Genomic DNA, 26,104 nt, shown 5'->3' with positions numbered 1-26,104 from the left:
TTGAATCTTTCTCAGAGGGTGTGTGAAATTCAAATAGAGCTGCCTAATGTGCTAATTCCATTTGAAATTCATACTCCCCCCGTAGAAGATATTTCCAAAATCTTAAACAGGGGTAGTATGGATTTTAAACTGAAGAGCCCATTGGGTTCACATCAGATAAGATATCTTACACTTCCCACAATGCATTTCTTCCCTGTACTGATTAGCTATTCAGTGCAACATGGGGTTTAGTGACAAGAAATACCTCAATTGCAAGATGTGGATGAGTTCTTGTTAATTGAGGTATTTTTTGTCCCTATCGCCCCATGTTGCACTGAATAGCAAATCAGTACTGGGAAGAAATGCATTGTGGGAAGTATAAAATATTTTCTCTGGGTTCACATGTTGGAAACCAACCAAAAAAGATACACTGATAGCTCAATGCAGAAGAAAATAACGCTTCTCCAGATTTTCTCGCAATTCACCTGAAGCTTGTGTGCTTTTGCATGGGACACTATTATACCAAAGTATGCCCAAACCTTGGTAATGCTTGTATTTGAAGATCATTTGATTTCAGGCCTTTTGCCAACAAAGGGTAGAGACACTTTTTAGTCCCAATGCATAAAAATTCTATATGGCATATGGAATACAAGCTTGTCAAGTCTAGCCAATTTAATTTGGGTAGATCCAATCATAACATAATTATTCAAAATGTCAAGTTCAACAAAACATTATGAGAATATGGATACATTTGTGACATGATCTGGTCCATGGGGGCCAAAGCAGGCATTTTTGAAAATTGCCGCCTTTGGCCCCCATGGACCAGATCATGTCACATTTTAAAAACATTCATAACCAAACTATCCACATTAACTAAATAATCTGATGATGTGCATGGAGAATAAGTAAGTAATCAGCAATGTTAATGAGCGCTGACTACAAAGCAATGAAAAGCAATGCTGATTGGTGTGCGTGTGTGCTATAAGCTGACTATATAACTACCTTGCTGTTTTGATGAAGATCCAACATGTCGACTTTTTCGAATCGAAGCTCTAGGCGATGCTAATTTGCCTAGTAAATGGTGAAGAAAGATTTTCAATTTGATATTTATTTTAGGAACCAAAATGATAAAGCTTTTTTTCAGGAAGTTTTGTCTCATTTTGTGCAAGGAAAAAGCTTAATAATATGATATTGAAGGAGGAAGGATAGAGAAATGGATTGATAATAGCATCTAATTCCAAGGCAAATGCTTTCTTTGTAATGCTGCAAGGCAAAAATTATGTGTACATCCATATCAAAAGTATGCACTTGTCGGCTGCTACATGTGTCTCTTTTTCCATAATAGCTACAATCTTGGAAAAATGTACTTGGAACACTACCATTTTTCACCCTGATGTGGCAATGACATCAGTGCGCATTTAATTAGGCGCAGCTTCAAGTAGCTAGCGGATGCTCAAAGCGCTGGTGTATGCATGTCGGACAGTTGACCCGTCGTTCACTTCTTGAACATGTTAATAGATTACTTTACTATGCGATTGACTTTTCAGTAAAGCAGGACAATTCAAACATACTTGTAAATGACAAATTATTTACAATACAATACGTCAGATAGAACTTGCAATCATGGTAGTTAGGGTTTTTAATCATGCACGTATCAAAATTAGGTATGTTTCCCTTCTACAAAAGCAAAGTCAGTTACAACGTATCTACAATCTGTAAAATTAAATAAAATCTATAAATTTTGGTAATTTATCAGTTACCATTTATAACTATACCAACCTTTTGACTCGTTATCAACAGGACTATCAGCTTTGTCTTCCTTCCCATTAGCGACCTCCATATTCTCATCTCCTTCAAGCACCGTAACAAAATTTGATGGGAACACTCCTTTGTGACCTTTTAGCATTCCCTCCCACCAACCGTCTTCGGGTTGACCTGTGACCTCGATGATGTCGTCGACTTCAAGGTCCAGTTCGTCCTCATTCTCCGGATGGTAGCTGAAAGCAACTTTAGCTCTGAATTTGCGTTTGGCACCTGTACTCTCTATTGGAGATAAAAAGAATGAACAAGATCATGACAGCGGTTTTACATACGTACATGTGTTCATCACTACTATGTCACACTTTTTTTGAAAGCCTTGATATATGATTTTGTTCAAATTTGAATTTAGAGTCCTGGAGGGATGCGCATTAAATCCCTGTATATATTGTACTATATTACCGACACACCGTCAGCTCCGAAATACTCACCTTAATATACGATTGTAGACAAATTTGCCAAATTATAAAAGAATATTAGTAACAACTGTCAGGAAAGTTTTCTGGTCATTCTGGGCGGAGATGATTTTTTTAAAGTTAAAGACCCTAAATTTCTTGTTATTCAAGGTTGGAACCAGAGAAAAACTGCCAAAGTTTTACAGTTCAATATGTCCCTGGCTGTTCAACAGAAGCAACAGTAATTAAAATGTACAATCTTTGAAAAAAAACCTCAGATTTAAAAAAAAAAAATGTTAGGAAATAACTTGGATATCTTAGGAAAATATTTCACCCGATGACCCCATGTTGACATGGCTAAATAAGCTGTATCTGCAATTCATGGCATTCTTGAGTGCCATTTGGACCCCTAGCTTACTGAATAAACATCGCCAATTGCACTTGGTTTTCCAAACTTGTTCGATCTTGATTTGAAATAGTCTATTACGAACACAGAATTAGAGAAGGAGAACCGGGACTCCCTATACCGCCACGTACAATCGCGCCGTCAGCTATGGGGAAAAAATTGGGGTATTCGGTCCTTGCCGACGGTCTTGGAGACGAACGAAAACAATTCTGCGTCTCATCTGAAGCGTCTTGGTACTCAAGCGTGCAGGTCGCATCAAGTGCGTCTCTCAAATGCGCCCATCATCCATGTCGCGTTTGCATGACAACGAATGCCTCGGCGCATTCCGAGTGAAACCGAATACCCCCAATTTTTGCTCCATGTCTGTATCAAGATGGCGGTCGAGTCCTGGTTCTCTGGTTTTAATTCTGTGATTACGAAGAACAGATATAAATTTTCAACAATCAGATGATCAGGTATGAAATTTCTCCTTCAGCTCTTTTGTAATGTAATGAAGATTACTCAATAGGGTGTGAGAGGCCTCAGCCAAAAAGAAAAGAGGAAAATTACTTTAAAAAAAGCTGAAAACCAGTGTAAAATCAGGGTAAAAATGCAAAATATGGGCTGAAAATATAAGAAAATGCACAAATTTTGCCAATAAAAAAGAGGAAATCAGCTGAAAAGAGTAACTCTCAACACAGTAATTTACTGTACCTCTTTTGACTACTTCTGCTGATTCTTGTGAGATGTGTAGACCAGCTGTGTCGCCGTTTACAGGTGGTGCAGGTGCTGCTCTGGTTTTGGAATTCTTCTTCACTTTATCTTCTTTTATGACCTGCAAGAGAAAGGCAAAGATTAGCAAATATAGATTCCAAAACAATTATGGTACCAGTTAGTTTTTACCACTGTATATGGTCATTTTCACAGTAAAGGGTGTAACTTTTGATTTTTAGGGTCAAAATTTCAAACCACTTAAATATGTTTCTGTTTACTGAAATCATGCATAGAAGCAACTTAAATTCCAGTTAAATAATGTTTCAAGGCTTAAACCTTTTGATTTCTAATAAAAAATTTGACATTTCCATAACATTTTGGTTAAAATCTAAGAAAAAATGTATTTTACATAACCTCAGAAAATTATGACATGAAAGCTGGAATACATGTGAAATCCCATTCCAAAGTAAGTCAACAGATATAAGTTAAATTTTATACCATGTTTTGCTATGTTTGTAATTGCAGTTTTGAAAATTTTTAACATCAAGTGTCATTTACAATGGAAATTTCCAAACCTTAAACATATTTTTAAGTTTTAATTGGGTTCCTAAAATAATTTGAATGTCTAACTTCATGTACAAATACTACTTGATGAAAGGAACCTCCCAGCCAAGTTTCACAGAAATTGGAGTTATTTTTTAGAAATGGCAATTCAAGCGATTTGTGTTTCGGAGGCTTCAGTTAACAACACAGGTGATCATAAAAGTAAAATATTTGGCTAACTACTACAAGTTGACATAAAAAAATAGGTAAAAAATATCACAATTACCAATTTTCATGCTTTGCTTCTAAGTATTGAATTTCAGTTGTGACAAAAATTAAATTATCACAGCAAGTCATTTTTTTTTTGTTTGGAGGCTTCATGTTAACAATTGTTAAACATTGCAGAAGTAGTTTTTTGAAGACAACAGTGTTGGGATCATCTAAGCTGTTATTTTCTTGTGTGTATTGAATCAATGATTCTATGCGGCAGATATTGTAGATTTATCACATGTTAATTTTTTCACCCATTTGTTAAGTATGGTGTTTTTTGCATGTGAAGCCTCCGAAACAGGCTTTTTGTGGTATCAGTATATTTTTCAAACATTAACCATAATGTCAATTTTTTTTTTAATTTATGACATTCTGCACATATTAAGTAATAATTACAATGCAGATATCAGTATGAAACACACCAATTTAGATATGCATAGATGATAATTAATCTTATTGTTGTTTCGGAGGCTTCATTTGTTTCGGAGGCTTCAATTGTTAACGGAAAGTTTGTATTGGGTCCCATTTTCAAACGGTGATATATATCTCCACGATTTAAAAACATGTGACTTGAGGATCTACTTTGCTACATTTTGATAAATAGATTGGATGAGCTCTTTTATTTATATTTGCACAAGCTTGCTGAACAGTTTGTTTGGAGGCTTCAAAAAGTTAACGGAAAACGGCTCTTTGAAGTCAAGATTTTATAAAAATTTTAAAAGCTTGCAAATCGACTAATTTTTGTTACCCATTTCAAGTTAAGATAACAACTGTTATGAATCAAGAAGAAGTGAATAAATAACCAAGAATTATGAACCAAAGCTACACCCACAAAGTTTGTTAACAATTGTTAACGGAAAATGAAGCCTCCGAAACAACAAATATCGAAGTCCGGTTCTCAAAAATACAGGGCTGTTCACAATTAAATCTAATGTGGCAGTGTTTACTGAACATATGACTGTACTTTCAGGATAAGAAAAATTATCCATGAACTAACTGAAGAAAACACAGGGTTTTAAAAAATGTTACTGTTTTTATAGTTTTTCAAAATGGCAATATTAAGTACATTTAAGCCTGCTAAAACTGAACGCAGTAACTCCCAAAGCTGATTATGCTACCCAAGGTAGCTGCTAACTAGATGACTTATGTGGCCAAAAATCATGGAATTCTGTGGCTTTATTAGAACGCTACGGATTAAAATGTTAAAAATCCAAAGTTACACCCTTTACCGTGAAAATGACCATATACTAAAGACAGACAGATGCATGTTTGTAATAATTAGAACTAGCAGCCAATAGCTGCATCATTTAGCTCGCATTTAAGACCTCATTTGTTAAAATCGTTCAAGAGATACATGATGATCCAAAAACCCAAGGAAGATACAAATTCAATCATCGCTTGCTGCATTCACGGACACTGACAGATTTTTTCATGCCCAATATACATGTGTATAGCATATTTTTTTCAAATGTTAGCAGCTATTTTTAAAATGATACTTTTAGTGCATCCATGAACTTAATTTATTAAATGCATCAAATCGACCAACAATATACATCCAACAATATCCACTTGGCGATAGTCTATTCAGATAAACCATTGTCAAACTAGAGTTGATTGACCCCCAGTGATTGACAGTCAGGAATGTGTACTGTAGGCGATGCTGATCACATAGTCAGGATGGATACTGTGTGCGTTCAGGGGCGCTGTCAGCCCTCTCCCCTCCCCCAACCCAAGATGGCCAGCATACATGTACCCAGAACCCAAGATGGCGGCCTCCATGCATGCTTGTCTTGGGGGTGCTGGAGTGGAGCCGAAACAACAGTGGGAATTGCATGTACCTGCCAACCCTAAAACCTCACAAATAGGGACAAATGGGAGAAAAATCTGAAAATGGGGACATTCCTGAATTTCATATACCGTATTGTTTGTAATAAACACTCCCCCTCTAATAAACGCCCCCCTCCAATTTTTCTGTGAAAAATTTACAAAAATGCGAACATTTCCATGACATATCGTGTAGGTAAGCTTAAAACTTGCATCAGTCATGTCAGTCACGATCGCTAAATTGAATGGACAAAACCTATTATGACTCAATTCCCATCCATTTCACTGCCTAATTATGGTAGAATTTCACTAATTCCATGCACTTACAGGTGTAATTTTGTTGTATTCCCCACGAAAATATCATTTTCTGTGGGCGCCGCCATCATGTATAGTGTAAATCCCTCCTTTTAATAGGAGCACCATCGGGAAATTGAACATGATTTTAAAGCTTTTTTCACTGACAATTCACCTTCCAATAAATGCCCCCCTTTTGGAAAAATGCAACGCCCCCGGGGCGTTTATTACAAACAATACGGTACATTACTACAGTCATATTTTTGCAAAATTAGGGACACATGGTAAAATCGCTCTCTTTTATGCTTTTTGTTTCAGTAAAAATAGGGACAGTCCCTGTTAAATAGGGACAGTTGGCAGGTATGGAATTGCAGGTAAAATCGAACTGGAAAGGTTTGACATCCATACCAGCCAAATTTACTTTCAGGGGCTTGGTAAAAGCTTCTGCAGAGGGTGCATGGATTTTGCATGGAATAGCAAAATGGAAAAATTGTTACTTTCTCTTCTGAATTGGAAGGTTTACAGTACAAAATGATATAGTTTCCATCACCCAGCTTCACATCAGATACAGTATGGTGCAAAACTGTTGATTTAATTGGGAACAAACCACAAGTACTGTATGATGACGTCCTATACATGAAAGCCCTTTCGTTAGGGGGGAAGAGTGTAAAAAAATCTGATTGCCTTTGTTAAAAACTAATTAAAATGTGGGTCAAAGTTGAGCTTTTGAGGTTAGAAATGTTTCACACTTACGAGGGAAGGAGGGAGGGGAGAGGGAGAGAGGGAGGGAGGGAGAGAGGGAGGGAGGAAGGAGGAGGAGGAAGGAGGGAGGGAGGAGGGGTCAGCTTCCTAATGAAAGCAATTTCTACAGTTTATTGATTTAAATGTAAAAGGATGTGAAACTTTTTACTAGTTATAAATCAAATAAGTGCCGATAGTGAAAAACAAATTTGGGAAGGTGGGTGGGAGGGAGGGAGGGGTCAGCTTCCTAATGAAAGCAATTTCAACAGTTTATTGATTAAAATGAAAAAGGATGTGAAACTTTTTACTAGTCATAAATCAAATAAGTGCGGATAGTAAAGAACCGATTTGGGTATGTGAAGTTAAATGTACCGGCACTGAAAAAAAAATCATGACAATGCACACATGATGAAACCAGAACTAATGTACTGATTATTTGCTTGTTAGTTCCTCTAAAACTAATTATTATTTGGTTCTATGGACACAAATAATTATGTCATTGTGTGTTATAATTATGTACATGCAGGAGTTCCAATGGCTATATGCCATTAATTTGTTATCAAATTTGGAAATTTTGTACATGTAGGCAAAAATATAGAGTAAAAATACAGGCATGTGATTAGGGAATTCCCAGAATGGAGGAAACTTGCGAAGCGGAACGAGCGTAGCGAGTGAAGCTCGCAAGCTCGCCTCACGGCCGGGGGTCCAGGGGCCCGCTTAAGGGCGGTCCAGCGAAGCCCCCGAAGCCAGAGGGCTTCTACACTGTAAAAACCGTAATTGAGGCCCTCTCAGGAGAGCAATTTTACAGGAAAAAAAGACACATAAATGAAGACAAAATGTTTAATTTGAATGAAAAAATACCACTTTTTAGTACAATGTGAGTGAAAATCAAATACTTAACCTCACTTATTACTTATTACAGAGGGTTTCTACAAATTACACTTTAGGAGACACTTTTTCAGTCGTTACTTGTGCCGAGTACTTTTCTCGATGTTTTGTAGATTTGGTAATATGGTCCGTTAAAGCAATTCTTCCCTTGGATCCATAAGATATCATGTCCCCACACAGTGAGCAATAAGCTTTACCGGCGACAGCAATTTTTTTGATACCATTTTCCTCCACCGTACAGCTCAATTTGCGACCATCTTTAACATGTATTACTTTCACCGTGATCCAGCCAGCTCCAGCGAACTTGTTTTCAGATTTTTATCAACTACGCCGACGTTCGCGTCATTTTTCTGAAGCGTTTTCATCTTGATTTTGGTTCGATACCGATAAACAAATCCTGTCGATCACGCAATATCAGTTGTCAAAATTAAAGATGGCCGACATATGTTGATAGAATGCAAGCTTATCAGTGATTGGTTTATATCGGCAAGTGGCGTCAAAATGGACCAATCATAGAGGTCGTTAGTAAAAATACAATAGCGTTTTTTTTTTCGGTGTTGCCATACGAGCTATAAAACCATCTTTGGGCGACTTTTAAAATAGTAATTCATGAATAATCGGCAGTTTTTCCATTCATGTTCGCAGGAAAAACACATTGGGCAAATTTTTGCGTGTTTTTTCAGCAGGTATTTGCCTTACGACTTGGCAACCACGACGCACACGGCTGAAACAAGAAGTTCGTTAAAAACAAGAGAGATGCTCTTTGCCAATGTTCACAAGCTTAGAGGGGTGCCCCCCCCCCAAATGTCTCAGCGGATTTACATTGATCTCAGGGGGGTCGGATTTTGGTCTCAAATCCGCGGATTTCCGCGAATCCGCAGAAAAATCACATGTCTGAAAATACAATAACAGTAGAAACTAAAATTTACTAACTTTGCAACTAAGTACCCAGAGATGTGAGGAATTCAACACATTCAGCATAGGCACTGAGAAAGTAGATTATGGTACTTAGTAATTCTATTTCAAAATTCAAAACTTTCATGCTTAGGGGAAACAATTTAAAAACAAAATTTAATGTATCAGGCAGAATCTGTTTTGTTTTGGTTTTTGTATTGATTTATTATTTTACAAGATAACAACGCAAGAACCTGATTGATTTGCTAAACATCAGCTTTGCCATGGTCACAACTTGTGCTTCAGTGAAATGTCTGCAGAACTATGTGTTGGATAGAATGATACAATTGTACATTGGTTTGCCTCAAGTACGGTAGTGACATAGGGGCTTATTTCGCTGGTCAAAGTATCAAATTGCGCATGCAATGTTAATTACACAGAGAATACTTGCAGTTTGTCCGCATGATTGACAACCGCAAAAAAAACATTGACGTCACTACCAAACTTGAGGTAAACCATGGAATAGTAAACTATTACTCAATATCAAAGCAAATCTGAACACAGTGACTTGGTGTAATCTGCACTGGGAAATGCTGATCCAAACTTGTCACCTCAGGTGATATCAGAGTTAAGATTAGGATTACATATAATCTAACCCTAACCTAACCCTCAAAATTCATATCACCTGAAGTGATATTTTCAATGAGCATTTCCCCCACACGATTGTCAATATACATCCCCTTACCTTAACAAAGTTATCAGGGAACATGCCCCTTTTTCCGTTCAATTCACCTTCCCACCATCCTTCTTCTAGCATATTAATATTGGTGATAATCTCGCCTTCTTTCAGGCTCAACTCGTCTGGGTTGACCGCATCGTAATCGTACTCGACCACCGCTTCCACTGTACGAAGAGAAGAAAACAAGCGAAGAGAAAAACAGAATTATAACCTATCCAATACGACAACTGAACACTGAAGATAGCTAGTGTACAGAAACTGACACAGAACTATCAAACATTTCAATTTGATTCAATTTTGACAAGAGAAAGCAAACTTAGTCATACTGTGAAATCAACTGACACCGGAAATGTGTGACTTTCCTTTTCTACTGATCTTTCTTCAATTTGACTGTTTGAAGCAGAACAGACACACAACAGAAATCTGATTCATTTTTCTGAATATCTAGATTTGAACTATATGTATGTACTACCACAGCAGTAGGCGCCATTCACCAAGTGTTTTTAAAAGGCTGTTAGAATAAGAAAAATTTTAATGCTAATTTTACTGCACATGCTAAAGGAAGCCTGATTACCTTTTTAAAGGGAGGGTTTTCAATGAAATATTTTTTGTGTAAAAACTGAAGCATCATGTAAAAAGAATATTTGAATAATAACTGTACATCATATGTAACGATTCGTGGTACCCAATCATGTTACACTGCTACAATTTATGTGGTTTAGAAGGCAAAGGATTTTATTTCAATTTTATAAATGCCAAAATATTTTTTTGAATTTAATGAAAAAAAGGCTGAAAAGATGGTAAAATGTCTATGTAAAAATAACATAGGTCCCTACTCCCCACTATAAGATTACTCTTTCATCTTTATGGGAATCTAATCTTTTAATAGCTGAAAGAAACTTTGGGGACCTATGTGGACTTTTACTATAAATTGCAAAAATCCAGACCGTCTTACAAGAAAAATGGTAGGCTGACCAGGCAGTCTAAGGCATCGGAACCATATGATACACTGATGTTTTAGCTCGATAGCCATGCTAGCAGCAAGCAGCGTACATGTAGGTTCGAGGCCCACCTCTGCTAAGTTAAATTTTTTGAAAATTTCATTTTAGGGAAATGGGGCTAGGCAATTTTATGTATAGCGTAGGTAGGAGTGACATACTACCTGGAGGAAGAGCTACCTTCACTGTGTACAAGTCTTAATTACCCAGACATCCTGCTAAGGTCGTGCCCTCTACTGCTACTGCTCATGCAAGTCACTTTTTGACTTCACTTTTGGAAAAGATGTTGTGTAATGCTTAAAACAAGAGCCTGGGCACTTTTTAGAGTTGAGTTGCTTGACACACACAAAATTTGATCTGTTAAAGTGTTAAGCAGCAATGGTACCTAATGCAAGCATCGGTTTGAAGCATGAACCTACCTTCCTCAAGCCTTTGACACAACATCGGCGTCTATTCGACGCCAAAGTGTGGGGTGTTGAGTTACATCATGTGTCTCATTTTGCTTGCTGCTGGGAACAGATATCATACGGTCATAAAGGGGTGCCTACTTTTAAAACATCATCAAGTCAACATGGTTCAGGAATGTCCCCTCATTGTTAATGCCCAATACATATACTTCATAAAATACAATGCTTTATAATCCACATATATATATGGTCTCATAAAATCAAACAAAGAATAAAGCCCCAAATAGATCGAGCTGTACAATAACAATTGTACATGCAGACATAATTGCAAGCTCAGCTAGCAGATAACAGAGCAGAATGTTGAATGGGATCAGACCCTTTTTCAGGATATTCTTGTTCATATGAATGGAAATTCCCATTGTGAGACGATCTCAAATTCTGGATTCCGATCATCCCTGATCCATTCATAACAAGCCATTGCCGAGTTGATCCGATCAATTCATATCCAGGTCTAGTCTACTGTAGTAGACTCTTTTCATTTAGCATCACTGTTGTCTGTCGTCCCCTCTCTGTTTATGCATGGGAAACACCATCTTTCCTATTTGGATCCAACAGCATAGCTATTATTCTTTAACGTTGGTGGCTCAGTTCGAAAGCTGCCAGCCGAGATCCGCTCCTCCCGGGATGCGGTTCTCGGCGGGGACAGGTTTTCGCTCAGCACAGCATAGATGGCGCTTCCATGGTCAGAGGGGGAAGGTCAAATAACAGTGATTATTAAATAAAAGGGTCTACACAGTAGACTAATCCAGGTCGAACTATTTCGGAACAATAGAAATGCAAAAAGATGCGATCTCGACCAATCAGATTACTCATAGCAAACGTGAACCACAAGCTGATGTCAGCACAGGCTACCCCATGGGCTATCTCAAACATTACTAGCCAGTGTTAGACTGACCCATACTTGGGAAGAAGATATTTTGTAGTAAATGGGAGGACAAATATACTGGATCGAGGCACAGAAAAAATATGGAAACAACTTACCCATAATGCATCAGTAATATGGTCCAAATTTGTACCCCTCTCAAATACCGACAAATTTGGCTACAGTTTGAATTGGCCCTTAAACATGTTTAAAACATATCTGTCAATAGGTTACATTTGAGGTTTTCTTTTAAACATGTTCAGGGGCCAAAGACACAGAGGTTTTTCCTGCCCATGGATGATATACAGTATGGTACATACAAATTTAACTGACTATAAAGTTGTCATATGTCAACATGGTATGTAGCCATGTGACAAATCCATACTGATTGTGGATAAAACCAACCCCATCATCAGCAATGAACAACTTCCTGAACATACACGAAAACTGTGACTTGACATTTCTAATCTCACTAGACGTGTCAATGACATTGATGTAGTCATATCATCTTTCAGATCACTTTCAAAATGTAATTTAGGTCTATCCTGTGTGCATGATAAGCTGACTATATGGCTGTAATATTATGCATGGGAGTTACACTACGTGGACATACTTATTCATAGCTGTGTCACTGTGTGTTCATATTGTCAGACGTACGCCTGGAGTAACTTGATATGTGCAAGTTGCTATGGGTAGCGGTAGGCGCTGCCAAGAGTAGTGGTATTGTGAATGATGGTCAGTTTAAGTTCCGCCAGGCCTACGTCAGACGATTTACTCCTGACAAAAGTCAGGTGTAGCGAGCAAAAATTATATGAATGCTGCTATGCCTGGCACCCAGTGTAAGTTTGGTCGACCTCTTTTTGGTCGGAACTAAGAAATTACATTTTACGTGGTTGAAAAAAGTCACAGAAATACCAGAAATGGTAGCCAATATGTTTATGCCGACCAGAAGTGAATGCTTGGGGGAACTGGTCGGCGTAGTGCTAGGAGTAAGCTAGGTATGAACATGCAGTATAGGAGTAGGGAAAATATCTGTGGAATTTTTATCAAAGTTAGCATAAAGTATCGGGTGCAACTCAAAATGTGAACACGACTAATAACATGTTGGTGATGATCTGGGCGGAGGGGGACTCAAGTATGAATTATCATAAGAAATTTAAATCTGTGGCCTGACCAAATACAATAATCCTAAAGACTAGGTTCCAAGATCTAACTAAGGTTTGTAAGCTAGTGACTAAAATGACTAAAAGTGTGAAACACATTAAAAATAACCAAGTTGTAAGATTTGGTAATATCATTTCACGGGTAAAATATCTGTAGTTTCTTATTTTTGACTTAAATTAAATAGATATTATTGCCAAAATGGCCATTTTGGTGTGAGAACATTTTACAGACTGGATTTGGAATTGGTCCAGGATGATGACCCACTGTCCACTAACCAACTGAACTGGTCAAATCTTGAACTTTGTCCAAAATGAGTAAACCTGATCCTACATATACAAGCAAAAATAGTAAACAAACAAATATTGCTCTCCCTTGATTTCTACTGTAATACTAGTATATATATTTTGAACTTTATTCAAGCAGCATTGAATGATTTTATGAAAAGATCTAATAAATGTTCACCAAAAGACTAAAATTAAATGAATTACCTTTATATACTGCGCCAAGAAAGTATCCTTACACTTGGAAAAATAATCACAATTTCAAAACTGAGCCATATTGGGGCAAATTTGTTTTTGTAATAGATCTATGCACTATATAATCCTGCACATTATGACACCACATTGAATCCAATGTGACCTCAAGAAGTAAAGTTACAAGCAATTGAATAGACGAAGGTCCCAACAAGCGCAACAAGGAGACTACACAGATTCATCAATGAAACTTTATTTAAGGGGGTACTACACCCATTGCATTTTTTTTGCGGTTTTTTGCATTTTGTGAAGAAATGAGAAAAAAAAATGGACAAAGTGGTATGCAAAATGAAGGGGCAAATCTTCTCGTTATATTGGTGGCATCGGTGTGAATGTAGCTTACATGCTTTTGAAGATAGAAGCCAAAAGGAGGTACATCACTCATGCTTTAAATTCACTTCATTTTGGAAAGCTTGCTATCAACGGAGTTCGTTAAAATTTTGGATACGTGTTGCCAACGCATTAGAGAAATAATGTTGATATGTAAAATGGGAATAAGTGGTTCCTGATGGCTTCATGAACTTGGTGATTTTCAGAGCTCCACATCTATCAAAAACGAACTGGTTAAAATGCTTCTATTTTCAATGTTGAGCTATATTTTGTATTTGTAACTAGCGACATTATTTCACTGAAACTTACTTAAGCCATAGGTAACAGGTTACCACAACCATACTACAGAAAAGAAAAAAAAAATTGCATTTCTCGTCACCTATACCCACCATATTCAATAAGACTCGTAAGCTTAGATTTGCTAATTTTGGTAACTATTTTGTCGTTATTTTCTAATCCATTTCAACTAGGAACTCCAAAATTGATACAGTGATATAATATTTTAAGTGGATTCATATGTTTTGTGTCTTACCTATCATTGTCGCTATCCAAGGCAAAAAAAAGCAAATTATATATTCCATAGAATTCTGCACTCGCCACGGTATCCGAATTTTGACACGCAAATTTTGACTACATCACCCGTGCGTTATAATTACTTTTATAACGAGCTGTCTCCGGGCTGGTTATAACCAGTTGCCGTGTTTTATGCATGTATATATTTAGGTATTTTTAAGCTCAAATATTATTCTGGCGTATGGGGCAATCGCAATACGGAGCCATGGAGTATGAAAAAAAAAATTGGACAAGCCAAGACGGGCCGGGAAAGAAATTTGGGAAAATTGGGCAGATCGAAGGGGGGAAAGCGATATTTGGTGCACATTAAATGGGACACGACTGATTTTTGAATACTTGAACACGCACTTTTGGAAGTCACGTCACGGGTAGGCCTATGCCTACAGTATTACGCAGTAAAAATCATGAAAAATTTCCTGCATGTTATCCGGCACGCTACGTAGGCCCTACGCTCGCATTTAGACATTCCCATCTATACAATTTTAAAGGCCTATCCAGTAATTCCAGCAAAGTGTGAAAAATTAAAATTAATTATAATGTCTAAAAGTGAAGGATACCCCGGTAAGTCATTTAAATTGTCATTTGGTATTTTTGAAATGTAATATTTGGCACATAGGATCCTATCAGCAGTAGGCCAATTGATGTAGGTGGCCTATCATAGGTTTAGCTAGTAATCAGATTCGTGTAAAATGTCTGATGATTTTTTTCTCGGGATGAGATTTTGTCTTTAGTACTCGGTGTTTGGCTAATAAACCACTAATACTATAACAACAAACAGGGACAACAAAAGGCGATTATGGCGGGGAAGGAAGGGGACTGCAAGAGGTAAGAAATTTCAGTTGGTAGGCCTACACCATTTGGAAATCCCCCAGTGAGCCCCTTATCATGCTTATTGAATATTTTAGTAGTGTTATGACATCGGGCCAACTTTTATTTTTCCGTGTTATGTACGCCTAATTATTAAATTGCGGAATTGTAGGCCTATACTCGTGCTTTACACCGCTGATTCAGTTTATATTATCGCAACTCGCCATCTGGGGCGGTGAATTGCTTTCCCCATGCCAACAAATCTTTGCCCTCCCCACTTTGACATGCCAACCCCTCTATCGACATACCAAAACATTGTCCACCTACACCTACATGGCAGCCGGTATTCAGTTTTAGGCAGCAGACCGAGAAGGGGCAAGCCGCAAGTTTTGGCACGTAGGCGAGTATATTATTGCAAAAGCCAAGTATTAATATACCCGGGGTATAATAGGTCTACTATTATTTAATATGTTCACGTTCTCTACTTACTTTATTAGGGCCTACCATTTAAAATGTCTAAAATTGCGGAATTGTTAAAATGTCTTAAATTGCGGAATTGAGCAAATTTCTCATACGTCCAGTGCCAGTAGGCCCCTACATAAGGGGGCAATGGGGGAAGCTACCCCACCCCTGTGGGAAGTCCGCCCCCTTGGATGCGGTCGCCCTGAAGAATTTTATTAGGGTCTTTTTGTACTTTTGAGCCTATTTTGTTTCAGTCACAAATTCCCCCTTGAATGAGGGTTTCCCCTTTCACTCCTTTGCCCCCCTTAAAATTCCTAGCTCACGCCCATGATCCCCCCCCATGACGCCACTTCACGGGGAGGGAAGAGGCACAACATACATTTCTTGATTTTATCAGGGATTTTACCAAGAGAAGGTGCTAGGCATACATGCTCATGTTTGAATCTGGCAACACGAGAACTTTGAACTTCTGCGGTAGTCTTGTAGCCGTCCGGCCCTGTTCAGTTTTATACACGCATTTGAATAGGAATTGTTTTGCGACTTACTTAATGTTTATGGAGCACATTTTCTTCATTAGTTTGTCAAGTTGATGTCAAATGTTCTATTCTATATTATTTGGCAATAGTGTTTTTTGCCTACAGTATGTCCAAACATGGTCCAATGTTGTAATTTGTTGTTTTTGATCGCAAAGGTGGGATATTTTTATTCCGATTTAACTGTGCACCCGCCGAGGGCTTCGCAAGGGTGCATAATTCGCGTAAAAGTTTGACGGTAATTTTGCCTTTTTGACACTAAAACGCATTCGATCCTTAATTTTATTTCAACAAAATTTTTGATTAGGTAGCATATTAAATGAGGCGGCTACCAACTTTTTACCAAATCTTAAAGAATTATTCTCAAATGTCTGACCTGTGTATTTCCTATTGGTAATACAAATTGACGTGTCAGCCCTAGTAGGCAGGTCGTATTTTGGACGGTAGCGAGTCTAATCGTACTGTATCATATGTGAATATCGATGAATGTTAGAAAGCGGCAGAACCGGTTGTGAAGAAGACTACGTGGATCGTATAAGCGTCCTTACCAACCAGCCAACTTTAAGACAAATGGGTGAAAAAGGACACTCTTTCACGATGTTTTTCATATTTTTTTATTTCACATGATTCGTGCATATATCGCCTAGCTATATATGAAAAAATATTTTTTTAGACCAATCAAACCAATATATGGGTGTAGTACGCCCTTAAAGCAGTATTTATTTCAATTTTTACTTCTCTGTACTTTTCATAACTTGCATTTTATTTGTCAGCGCTTTTGTTTCAGTTTCTTTTGTTCCTTTTGTTTTGAATTAAAGGCACACACAAATTAGCCATTTACCACTCTCAAACCAAATGTCTAGTCCGTGGATTTTTGAATAGGCCAGCTTGTCACTTTTAAAACTGGACCTTCGTCTAATCAAATGCTTGTAACTTTGCTTCTTGAAGTCACATTGGGGTGTCAAAATGTGCCGGATTAGATCTAAAAAATATAGTGCATCTATTAAAAAAATAAATTTACCCCAATATGGTTCAGTTTTGAAATTGTAATTATTTTTCCAAGTGTAAGGATACTTTCTTGGAGCAGTATACAATCATTTGTACAGTTATAACTAGCAAGTACATGTATCAAGCATCCATGCAACAATTACATTGCCAGTAACAAAACTAATCAATATACCACCTACATGTACATAATATTCAGTTCAGGTTTGCATTATGTGCTACCTTAAGAGCCCATTTTGCACAGTTTGCTCCAACCCCTCATCCCGATTGGGGAAAAAATTGAAGCTAAAATGACCTTAAAATAGCAACAAAAGTTGGTGAAAATTGATTTTTCAACACATTTTCAAAACATGTTTGCAAATTTTTTGCAAACATATTTTGGAAATGTTTTGACATTTTTTCAAAAACTTTTTTTCCAGTTAAAATCAATAAATTTTGGCCCAAACCCGATTGATTTTACATGATTTTAGCCAAATTAAAAAAAAATCTCCAGAAATGCAAAATCTGGGTCAGTCAGGCCCGTAAAAGAGGCTTTTATTTTTTTGTCGCCTTAGCTAAACGTTTGCCATATATTTTCTACCTGGCTTCCATAATAACAACCTTTTTTCCAAGGTATGCTTTTAAACAAACCATCCCGTATCCATTACCTCAGGTAAGCCCATCGTCTGTGCACAGCATTACATGTTTACAAGCTCTACCAACCTCAATGAACAGATTTCATTATGTCTAAATTTTAGCATGACTAATTAGTTAGTGTTTTGTTTTCACCATATATGTCCTAGAGTCTGGTACAAAACCACTATAAAATCATTTTTTTGGTTCTTATCCAGAAGATTTTCATGAATTGATGAAGGGATGATTTTTTTTCTAAATGTAAAAACAGCATCCTTGTTAGTTTTTGGTCTTTTTCAGTGCTTGAGGAAAACACAGAGGCCATTTTTTCCCTTTTTTTTCAAATGAGATAATACTCTGAGTGGATAAACCCCTTTACGATATAGTACAACAAAAAGACTTCGAAGTAATCCTTGTTCTCTATTAAAATTTGTATTTAACTGTACCTAAAGCATTCCAAAGTCTTACATTTTTTGAAAAATCTACACAAAAAAATCTGACTAATTCCAGAAATTGAGGCAGGAGGGGATCCTGGATGAGAACCAAAAAAATTAATTTTATATGGCCATATACGTATTGCTGTAGTCCCTAATTCTCAGTAACCATACACAAGGAGTCCAGAATCTATATTTTCTCAAGTCAACCATGTCAAATTATTCCTGTGAAATTTCATCTACCCCCCGGTATTAAAGAAAAAACTTATGAATATATGAATAAAAGTAAAAAAGAAATTTTCATTCTTCATTGTATCTTGCAATAAAACGGGAATAATTTTCTTAAAATAAATTATTTTACATCTTATTAAATATAAACCAATACAAATCTGAATAGAATTCAGTTCTAAGAATCCCCACCCCCGGTCCATAATCACGAAAAATGTAGTTCGTTTTTGCAAACATGCAAAAAGTACTTCTTCTTCTTCTTCTTTTTTTTTAAATCATGCTTAAATATTAATTTGTACCCCAGGGAAAATGAGAGCAATCAGTAAGTACATGTATGATGTATATATTTTCAATTTGCTTGATGCTTAATGTGTACTTGTAATCATAATCATGCCTGTGGTTCTAAATGAGCAACTTGGATATCATGGATCCGTATTGCTTTACATTGTATGTAGAGCTTATATGACACATTTTGAATCATAGACAAGAGAATATACATTTACTTTTACAGACCACTCCAATACTGCCAATTCAATTTCACTATATTGTCAATAGTTTATCATTTTCAAGAATGAAGTTAAATTAAAATAAATTGAGTATATTATTGTAAACAAGCAAATTGTTTTACAAAATCATAGGAGTTTTAACTAAATCAAAAATAATCAAACACATAGAAATTCTGGCCACGGTTACAACATCATTACATGTACACTACATGAAAAAGTATTATAATGTTTGATGTCAGAGAAAAAAAATGTAAATTTAGATTAAAAAGAAATAAAAAAGCATAAAACATTATGACTATACATACACAATTAAATAAGGCCGATGTGTGGATATCAAATTCACATGTCCTCCTACAGTACAGACTTGATTAGGCCAAGGAAAGTCGATTTTGAGTTTCCCGTCACCCGCCCTCACTTCATTTTCTGACCCTCACTTGAATTCATTATTGTGATTTTCCAAAAAATAGCAATGAAAACTGATTATATTTGCAAAAAAAATTATGAATATCCCTTTATTTTTTGTGGAAAAATCAAAATCAAAACATATATTTTGCTGTCAACCTTGCAGACTGTTTGTAATATACTTTTGAATCTCATTTGGGCTAAACATCCATCTTCAAGTGAGTGAGCGGCAAATAACAACACATTTTACATGCGTGTTGGTCATATAATGAAAGGCAGACAAATAATGAATATGAAAAAGTTACCTCACTTGTTTTCAGAAATTATGTGACGGGGAAACTCAAAATTGACTGTTAGGGGCCTTATATCTGAACCGTATGTCCATATTCCTATTTCACCACGTTGTGCCTTTCTTTACTTCAAACTTACTTTTTATTTAAAATCTCAGAACATTAATTTTGGTATCAATTGAAAGAGTACTTACAATGTAATAGGCTTAAGGGATCGGATAGCAACGTTTGCACAGTATTTTTGTGGGACATGAGAGCACATCAGAGACATCAAATTGCATTCTGAATATGAGGAATGTCCTATCAAATAATTTTGAGAATTTTTTGAAATTTGCGATATAATACAAATTTTATGACAAATTAAAAATTTAAATCCCCAAAGAATGTTTGAAAGGATTAATTTCTAAATAAATTGTACTTGTAATTAGAAAAATGTTTCAAAGCAGCAATTATAGACATACATTTTTTTTTAATTATAAGAGAAATATTACTTTTGCAAACACTTCCTCTCTATTTCAGGGGTGTGAGAGGCCCAACAAAACAGAGGAAAATTACTAAAAAAGCTGAAAAACAGCGTAAAATGAGGGTAAATGCCAAATATATACAGAAAATAAAAGAAAACACATGAATTTTGGCAATAAAAAAAGCTGAAATCAGCTTAAGCTGAACTCTCACAACCCTACTTATTTGGAATTTTATAAAAAGGAAGAATATTCAAATTAATAGTTGCTTGACGTATAGCCTTGCACAGAACTGATTCCACACATGATAGTGGTTTGTCAGGTGACTGTTCAAAATTTATTTTAATTATCAAAGGAAACAAAACCAAAATGTGCATGAAATCTGTTTCTATGGCATGCTTTTTGACATCATCGTACCATAGGTGCTAACCACATGATTATAAAATTAGTCCTGTAGGGGAAAGATAGTTATAGTTAATGGTAAACACCAAACAGAATTGGTTTCTAAGATATCTTTTTATCATACAAATTAAGTTGGATTTATATACAGCATGTCTCAAAAAAAATTGTGCAAGTGAAAAGCGCCCTCTGTGGCAATTAGAAAATACCGTTGTGACATATTGCTTACATCACCGTCAAGGGCATAGTCTTAGCTCTCAAATGCCGTTTAGTCTATTCAATTTGCTTGTTTTAATCTCGAGATATGCTTACATAACTACGAAAGGGTAAAATCACAATTGTGCCACTTTTACTAGGGAAGAGGGCTGTACATGTAAATCAATGATAACATCAAGTTTATCAAGAGTTCCTTAGTAAAATCAAAAGAATGCATCAATTACACAACAATACAAAATTGTTCTTAATGTTTTATCATGATAAAGGTATAATGATTCTCTTTGTCCACTTACGACAAATTAAGCGATAAATAAATACTTCACATTCTGCTGTAAAATTAAATACATGTGCATGTCAATGATTTTACCATGGTAAATACTGTTCTGTTTGTCATTTAAGACATGTTAAAAGACAAACAAATATTGCACACTTATAGGTTAATGAACTTTGACAAGTTCATGAAATTTGACAAATTAATGAAATTAGACAAAATAATCGCATGCGCTGGTGTTGATCGTCTAATGCACGATCCCGGAGGGGAGTGCATTAGACGCATCAACATCAGCTATCATTGATTTACATGTACAGCCCTATTCCCTAGTAAAAGTGGCACAATTGTGATTTTACCCTTTCGTTGTTTTAAAACTACACATATATCTCGATATTAAAAAGAGCAAAATGAACAGAACAAACGGTATTTGAGAGCTAAGACTGTGCCCTTGACGTTGATGTAAGCATCATGTCATAAGGGTATTTTCTAATTGCCAAAGAGGGCGCTTTTCACTTGCACAATTTTTTTTGAGACAGGCTGTATTTTAAAGTCATAATGTACAATTTTAATTTGGTTATTCTTTACCCAAAATGTTGAAATAATATCGGCATTTACTGTCAGGAAGTAGTTCCGTCCATTTTTAGCTAAAATAATGAGGTAAAGTGAAAGAAACATCATTGGCTATTTTGGCTGTTTAACATGAAGTTTTTATATGGGGGACTTTAATGTCTGAATTATGACATTACGTCGGAAATTGCTCTGTTGACCTGTTTGATTGGCTAATTCCATTTAAGTTGGGGCATGTGTAAAACATTACAGCAAAAAATCTGTTTGATAACAATTAACCAATTTCATAAAAGTGTACATTATGGCTTTAAAAAGTCAATCAGTTGATTCTCAACCAATGAACCACACTGTTTTCCACAAATCAAAGATCTCAGTTAGGGTGCATCAGATGCCCCTCATGTCAATGGATTCATCTGTCCCTAGTCTTAAAATGTTCCTATTGTCACAAAACTAACATGTGCCAAGTTTGAATTAATTCAGAGGTCGTCCTGAGGGGCCACCGAGAGCCTAAAGTTACAATGTGTGTTCCTATGTAGTAAAGTTCGTTGACCCCTGTACAATTCCAATTAGAAGCCGATCGAACAATTTAAAGTAGCTGCCGTATCAAAACCGTTTGGATTTAGAAGCTCAAATATTGGGAGCTAAGCGTACTGATAATCATCTTTGAATCTGTGATGAAAATCCATCTCCAAAGAAATGACCGTGTGTGTTTTATTGTCAAAAGCGCCCCCACAGTCCATATTCTTGGGAAAATCTATAATTTCTGTCTTAACCAAGTGCTATAATACTTTATTTCACACTGAAAGTTGTTAATATGTATTATATATTGATCTAAAGTTCAGAAAATCTGCTTTGTAAAAGTGTAATGACAACCAGGACATCAACATTTGTAAAATTTCAGGTAAAAATTACCACAAAATGCCTATTTCACTGAAATTTTGTATCGAGGGTGCTTGTGCCAATTCACACATGCTCATTTTGTTGGTGATTAATTTTTATCACCGATTAGAAGATGATTATCAGTACTATAAGCGCAAAAGATTTGAGCTTCTAAGTCCTAACGGTTTTGATATGGCAGCTACTTTAAATTGTTCGATCGGCTTCTAATTGGAATTGTACAGGGATCAACAAACTTTACTACATAGGAACACACATTGTAACTTTAGGCTCTCGGTGGCCCCCAGGAATACAACCGAATTAATTCAAACTTGGCACATGTTAGTTTTGTGACAATAGGAACATTTTAAGACTAGGGACAGATGAATCCATTGACATGAGGGGCATCTGATGCACCCTAATCTCAGTAATACTGACTCCCAATAACCCTTAACCCTGATGCAGACCATGGTGTTTTGCTATCTGAAGATAGAGAAGGAACATAAAAGGAGAGAAGATGAACACATATTCAGTTGTATTTTGAAAACATGCAGCTAGTGATGGCACCAGTTTTTTTGAGGGCATGGGGGGGAGTAAATTGGCTTTTTTTGGAAGTAGCGCTAAATCAACAAATTTTGAGCAAATCCGCATAAAGTGGAAATTTTCATAATTTCATTTTTACGGAGGGGGGAGGGAGGTTCTGAGTGGGGGAATTTTCCCCATCCTCCTGGCACAGCCACTGAAAACAACACTATATTCAGCTCACAGATATATTGCCGTTCAGCTACATGAACAGGTGGAGTCATCAGTGGAGTACACATTTGGGATGCAACTGTTGTTATCTATTTGCAGGCCAGGATGACACTATGTTTCCATAGCTACGGTACTGTTATTTGTTGGCCACATTATTCACACCTACATGATGAACTGTATACCTTGCTTATGATATTACCATAGACCGCAATACGGTCCTTGATATTACCAACAAAACGTCAACCCATTTTGCTCTATTTGTATACATTTGTGTTGGAGATAGCTTGAAATCCATGCATACACCCCCAATTCAGACATGACTTTAATTTTCCACACAGGGAGTGTGAATTTCAAATGGGGTTACAATTACATGAATGGGTGCTGCCATTTGAAATCCACACTCCTTGTATGGGAGATTTTAAGATGATGTCTTTCATAGAGTGACAGTGACACTCTGATAGAGTGATAAGAGTGTATGGATTCACTGGAACAGCCCATACATGTATGTTTATCATTAATGTTTGAATTGCTTACAAGTAACTAAATAAAGTTATCATAAAAATTCTTCTGCAGGGAGATATAATAAGGACTTGCTGCTGTGATTATCCAGCAGGCTAGTTCAGATGGGAGCGTACCTCCATGTTAGCGTAATGCAAGGTCATCATTGCCCACAGGATCCTTACCCAAGTTTGTTAACTTTGTTTTAACTGAAGCACTCTCTATTACATTGTAGCTGTAGCAATCACTCCGTTTTAGTGCGCGACCACAGAGATTTCTCTGTGGTAAATCTTTTGTGTTAATCTTCATATTTGTATAACTTGATACTTGTTCCAACGGATGCTAACACTAAGCTACCTCTGAGGTAGTTCAATCACATCCTAAACAAAAAGGTCGTGGGGGAGGTGTGAAACAGTTTGACATTTCACAGCTATATTTCAGGGTGGGAGGGAGTGTGTCAGCCTCCTAACAAAAGCACTTTCATTTATGGCATGTCATTCATTTTTTTGTTTCTTCCCTTACATTTGTACTTTTTACAACATTTCCAATAAAAATCCTGAATCACTTCCACCACAGATATTGGAACGCAATCCAACATCTGTGCTCCAACCCACAAGCCAAATGTTCTAAAATGCAAACACACTGGCCATACGCCAGTTTCTACATATGTCGATATAGCTCTGCCATGCATACATATATGGTCATTTTCACAGTAAAGGTGTAACTTTTGATTTTTAGGGTCAAAATTTCAAACCACTTAAATATGTTTCTGTTTACTGAAATCATGCATAGGAGCAACTTAAATTCCAGTAAAATAATGTTTCAAGGCTTAAACCTTTTGATTTCTAATAAAAATTTGACATTTCCATAACATTTTGGTTAAAATCTAAGAAAAATGTATTTTACATAAGCTCAGAAAATTATGACATGAAAGCTGGAATACATGTGAAATCCCATTCCAAAGTAAGTCAACAGATATAAGTTACATTTTATACCATGTTTTGCTATGTTTGTAATTGCAGTTTTGAAAATTTTTAACATAAAGTGTCATTTACAATGGAAATTTCCCAACCTTAAACATATTTTTTAAGTTTTAATTGGGTTCCTAAAATAATTTGAATGTCTAACTTCATGTACAAATACTACTTGATAAAAGGAACCTGCCAGCCAAGTTTCACAGAAATTGGAGTTATTTTTAGAATTGGCAATTCAAGCGATTTGTGTTTCGGAGGCTTCAGTTAACAACACAGGTGATCATAAAAGTAAAATATTTGGCTAACTACTGCAAGTTGACATGAAAAAATAGGTAAAAGATATCACAATTACCAATTTTCATGCTTTGCTTTGAAGTATTGAATTTCAGTTGTGACAAAATTAAATTATCACAGCAAGTCATTTTTTTGTTTCGAGGCTTCATGTTAACAATGGCTAAACACTGCAGAAGTAGTTTTTTGAAAACAACACTGTTGGGATCATCTAAGCTGTTATTTTCTTGTGTGTATTGAATCAATGATTCTATGCGGCAGATATTGTAGATTTATAGCATGTTAACTTTTTCACCCATTTGTTAAGTATGGTGTTTTTTTGCATGTGAAGCCTCCGAAACAGGCTTTTTGGGTATCAGTATATTTTTCAAACATTAACCATAACATCAACAATTTTTTTAATTTATGACATTCTGCACATATCAAGTAACAATTACAATGCAGATATCAGTATTAAACACCAATTTAGATATGCATAGATGATAATTAATCTTATTGTTGTTTCGGAGGCTTCATTTGTTTCGGAGGCTTCAATTGTTAACGGAAAGTTTGTATTGGGTCCCATTTTCAAACGGTGATATATATCTCCACGATTTAAAAACAAGTGACTTGAGGATCTACTTTGCTACATTTTGATAAATAGATTGGATGAGCTCTTTTATTTATATTTGCCCAAGCTTGCTGAACAGTTTGTTTCGGAGGCTTCAAAAAGTTAACGGAAAATCGGCTCTTTGAAGTCAAGATTTTATAAAAATTTTAAAAGCTTGCAATCGACTAATTTTTGTTACCCATTTCAAGTTAAGATATCAACTGTTATGAATCAAGAAGAAGTGAAGAAATAACCAAGAATTATGAACCAAAGCTATACCCACAAAGTTTGTTAACAATTGTTAACGGAAAATGAAGCCTCGAAGCGACAAATATCGAAGTCCGGTTCTCAAAAATACAGGGCTGTTCACAATTAAATCTAATGTGGCAGTGTTTACTGAACATATGACCATACTTTCAGGATAAGAAAAATTATCCATGAACTAGCTGAAGAAAACACAGGGTTTTACAAAAATGTTACTGTTTTTTATAGTTTTTCAAAATGGCAATATTAAGTACA

General features: G+C 36.2%; 1 protein-coding gene across 1 annotated transcript in view; it reads right to left on the bottom strand.

The window, feature by feature from the left end:
* The window catches only part of LOC140144692 (SH3 domain-containing kinase-binding protein 1-like), a 106,944-nt gene that overhangs the window by 42,041 nt on the left and 38,799 nt on the right, over positions 1-26,104 (bottom strand). Inside the window, exons 2-5 of the mRNA XM_072166501.1 lie at positions 9,491-9,648; positions 3,292-3,412; positions 1,759-2,022; positions 982-1,050 (exon numbers count right to left, since the gene is read on the bottom strand). Coding sequence (XP_072022602.1) covers positions 982-1,050; positions 1,759-2,022; positions 3,292-3,412; positions 9,491-9,648 — 612 coding nt within the window. The remainder of the gene's footprint in view (positions 1-981; positions 1,051-1,758; positions 2,023-3,291; positions 3,413-9,490; positions 9,649-26,104) is intronic.

The sequence above is a fragment of the Amphiura filiformis genome, unplaced genomic scaffold, assembly GCF_039555335.1.
Source record: "Amphiura filiformis unplaced genomic scaffold, Afil_fr2py scaffold_73, whole genome shotgun sequence".
NCBI classification, from domain to species: Eukaryota; Metazoa; Echinodermata; class Ophiuroidea; order Amphilepidida; family Amphiuridae; genus Amphiura; species Amphiura filiformis.
This window is presented reverse-complemented; position numbering and strand designations above follow the sequence as displayed.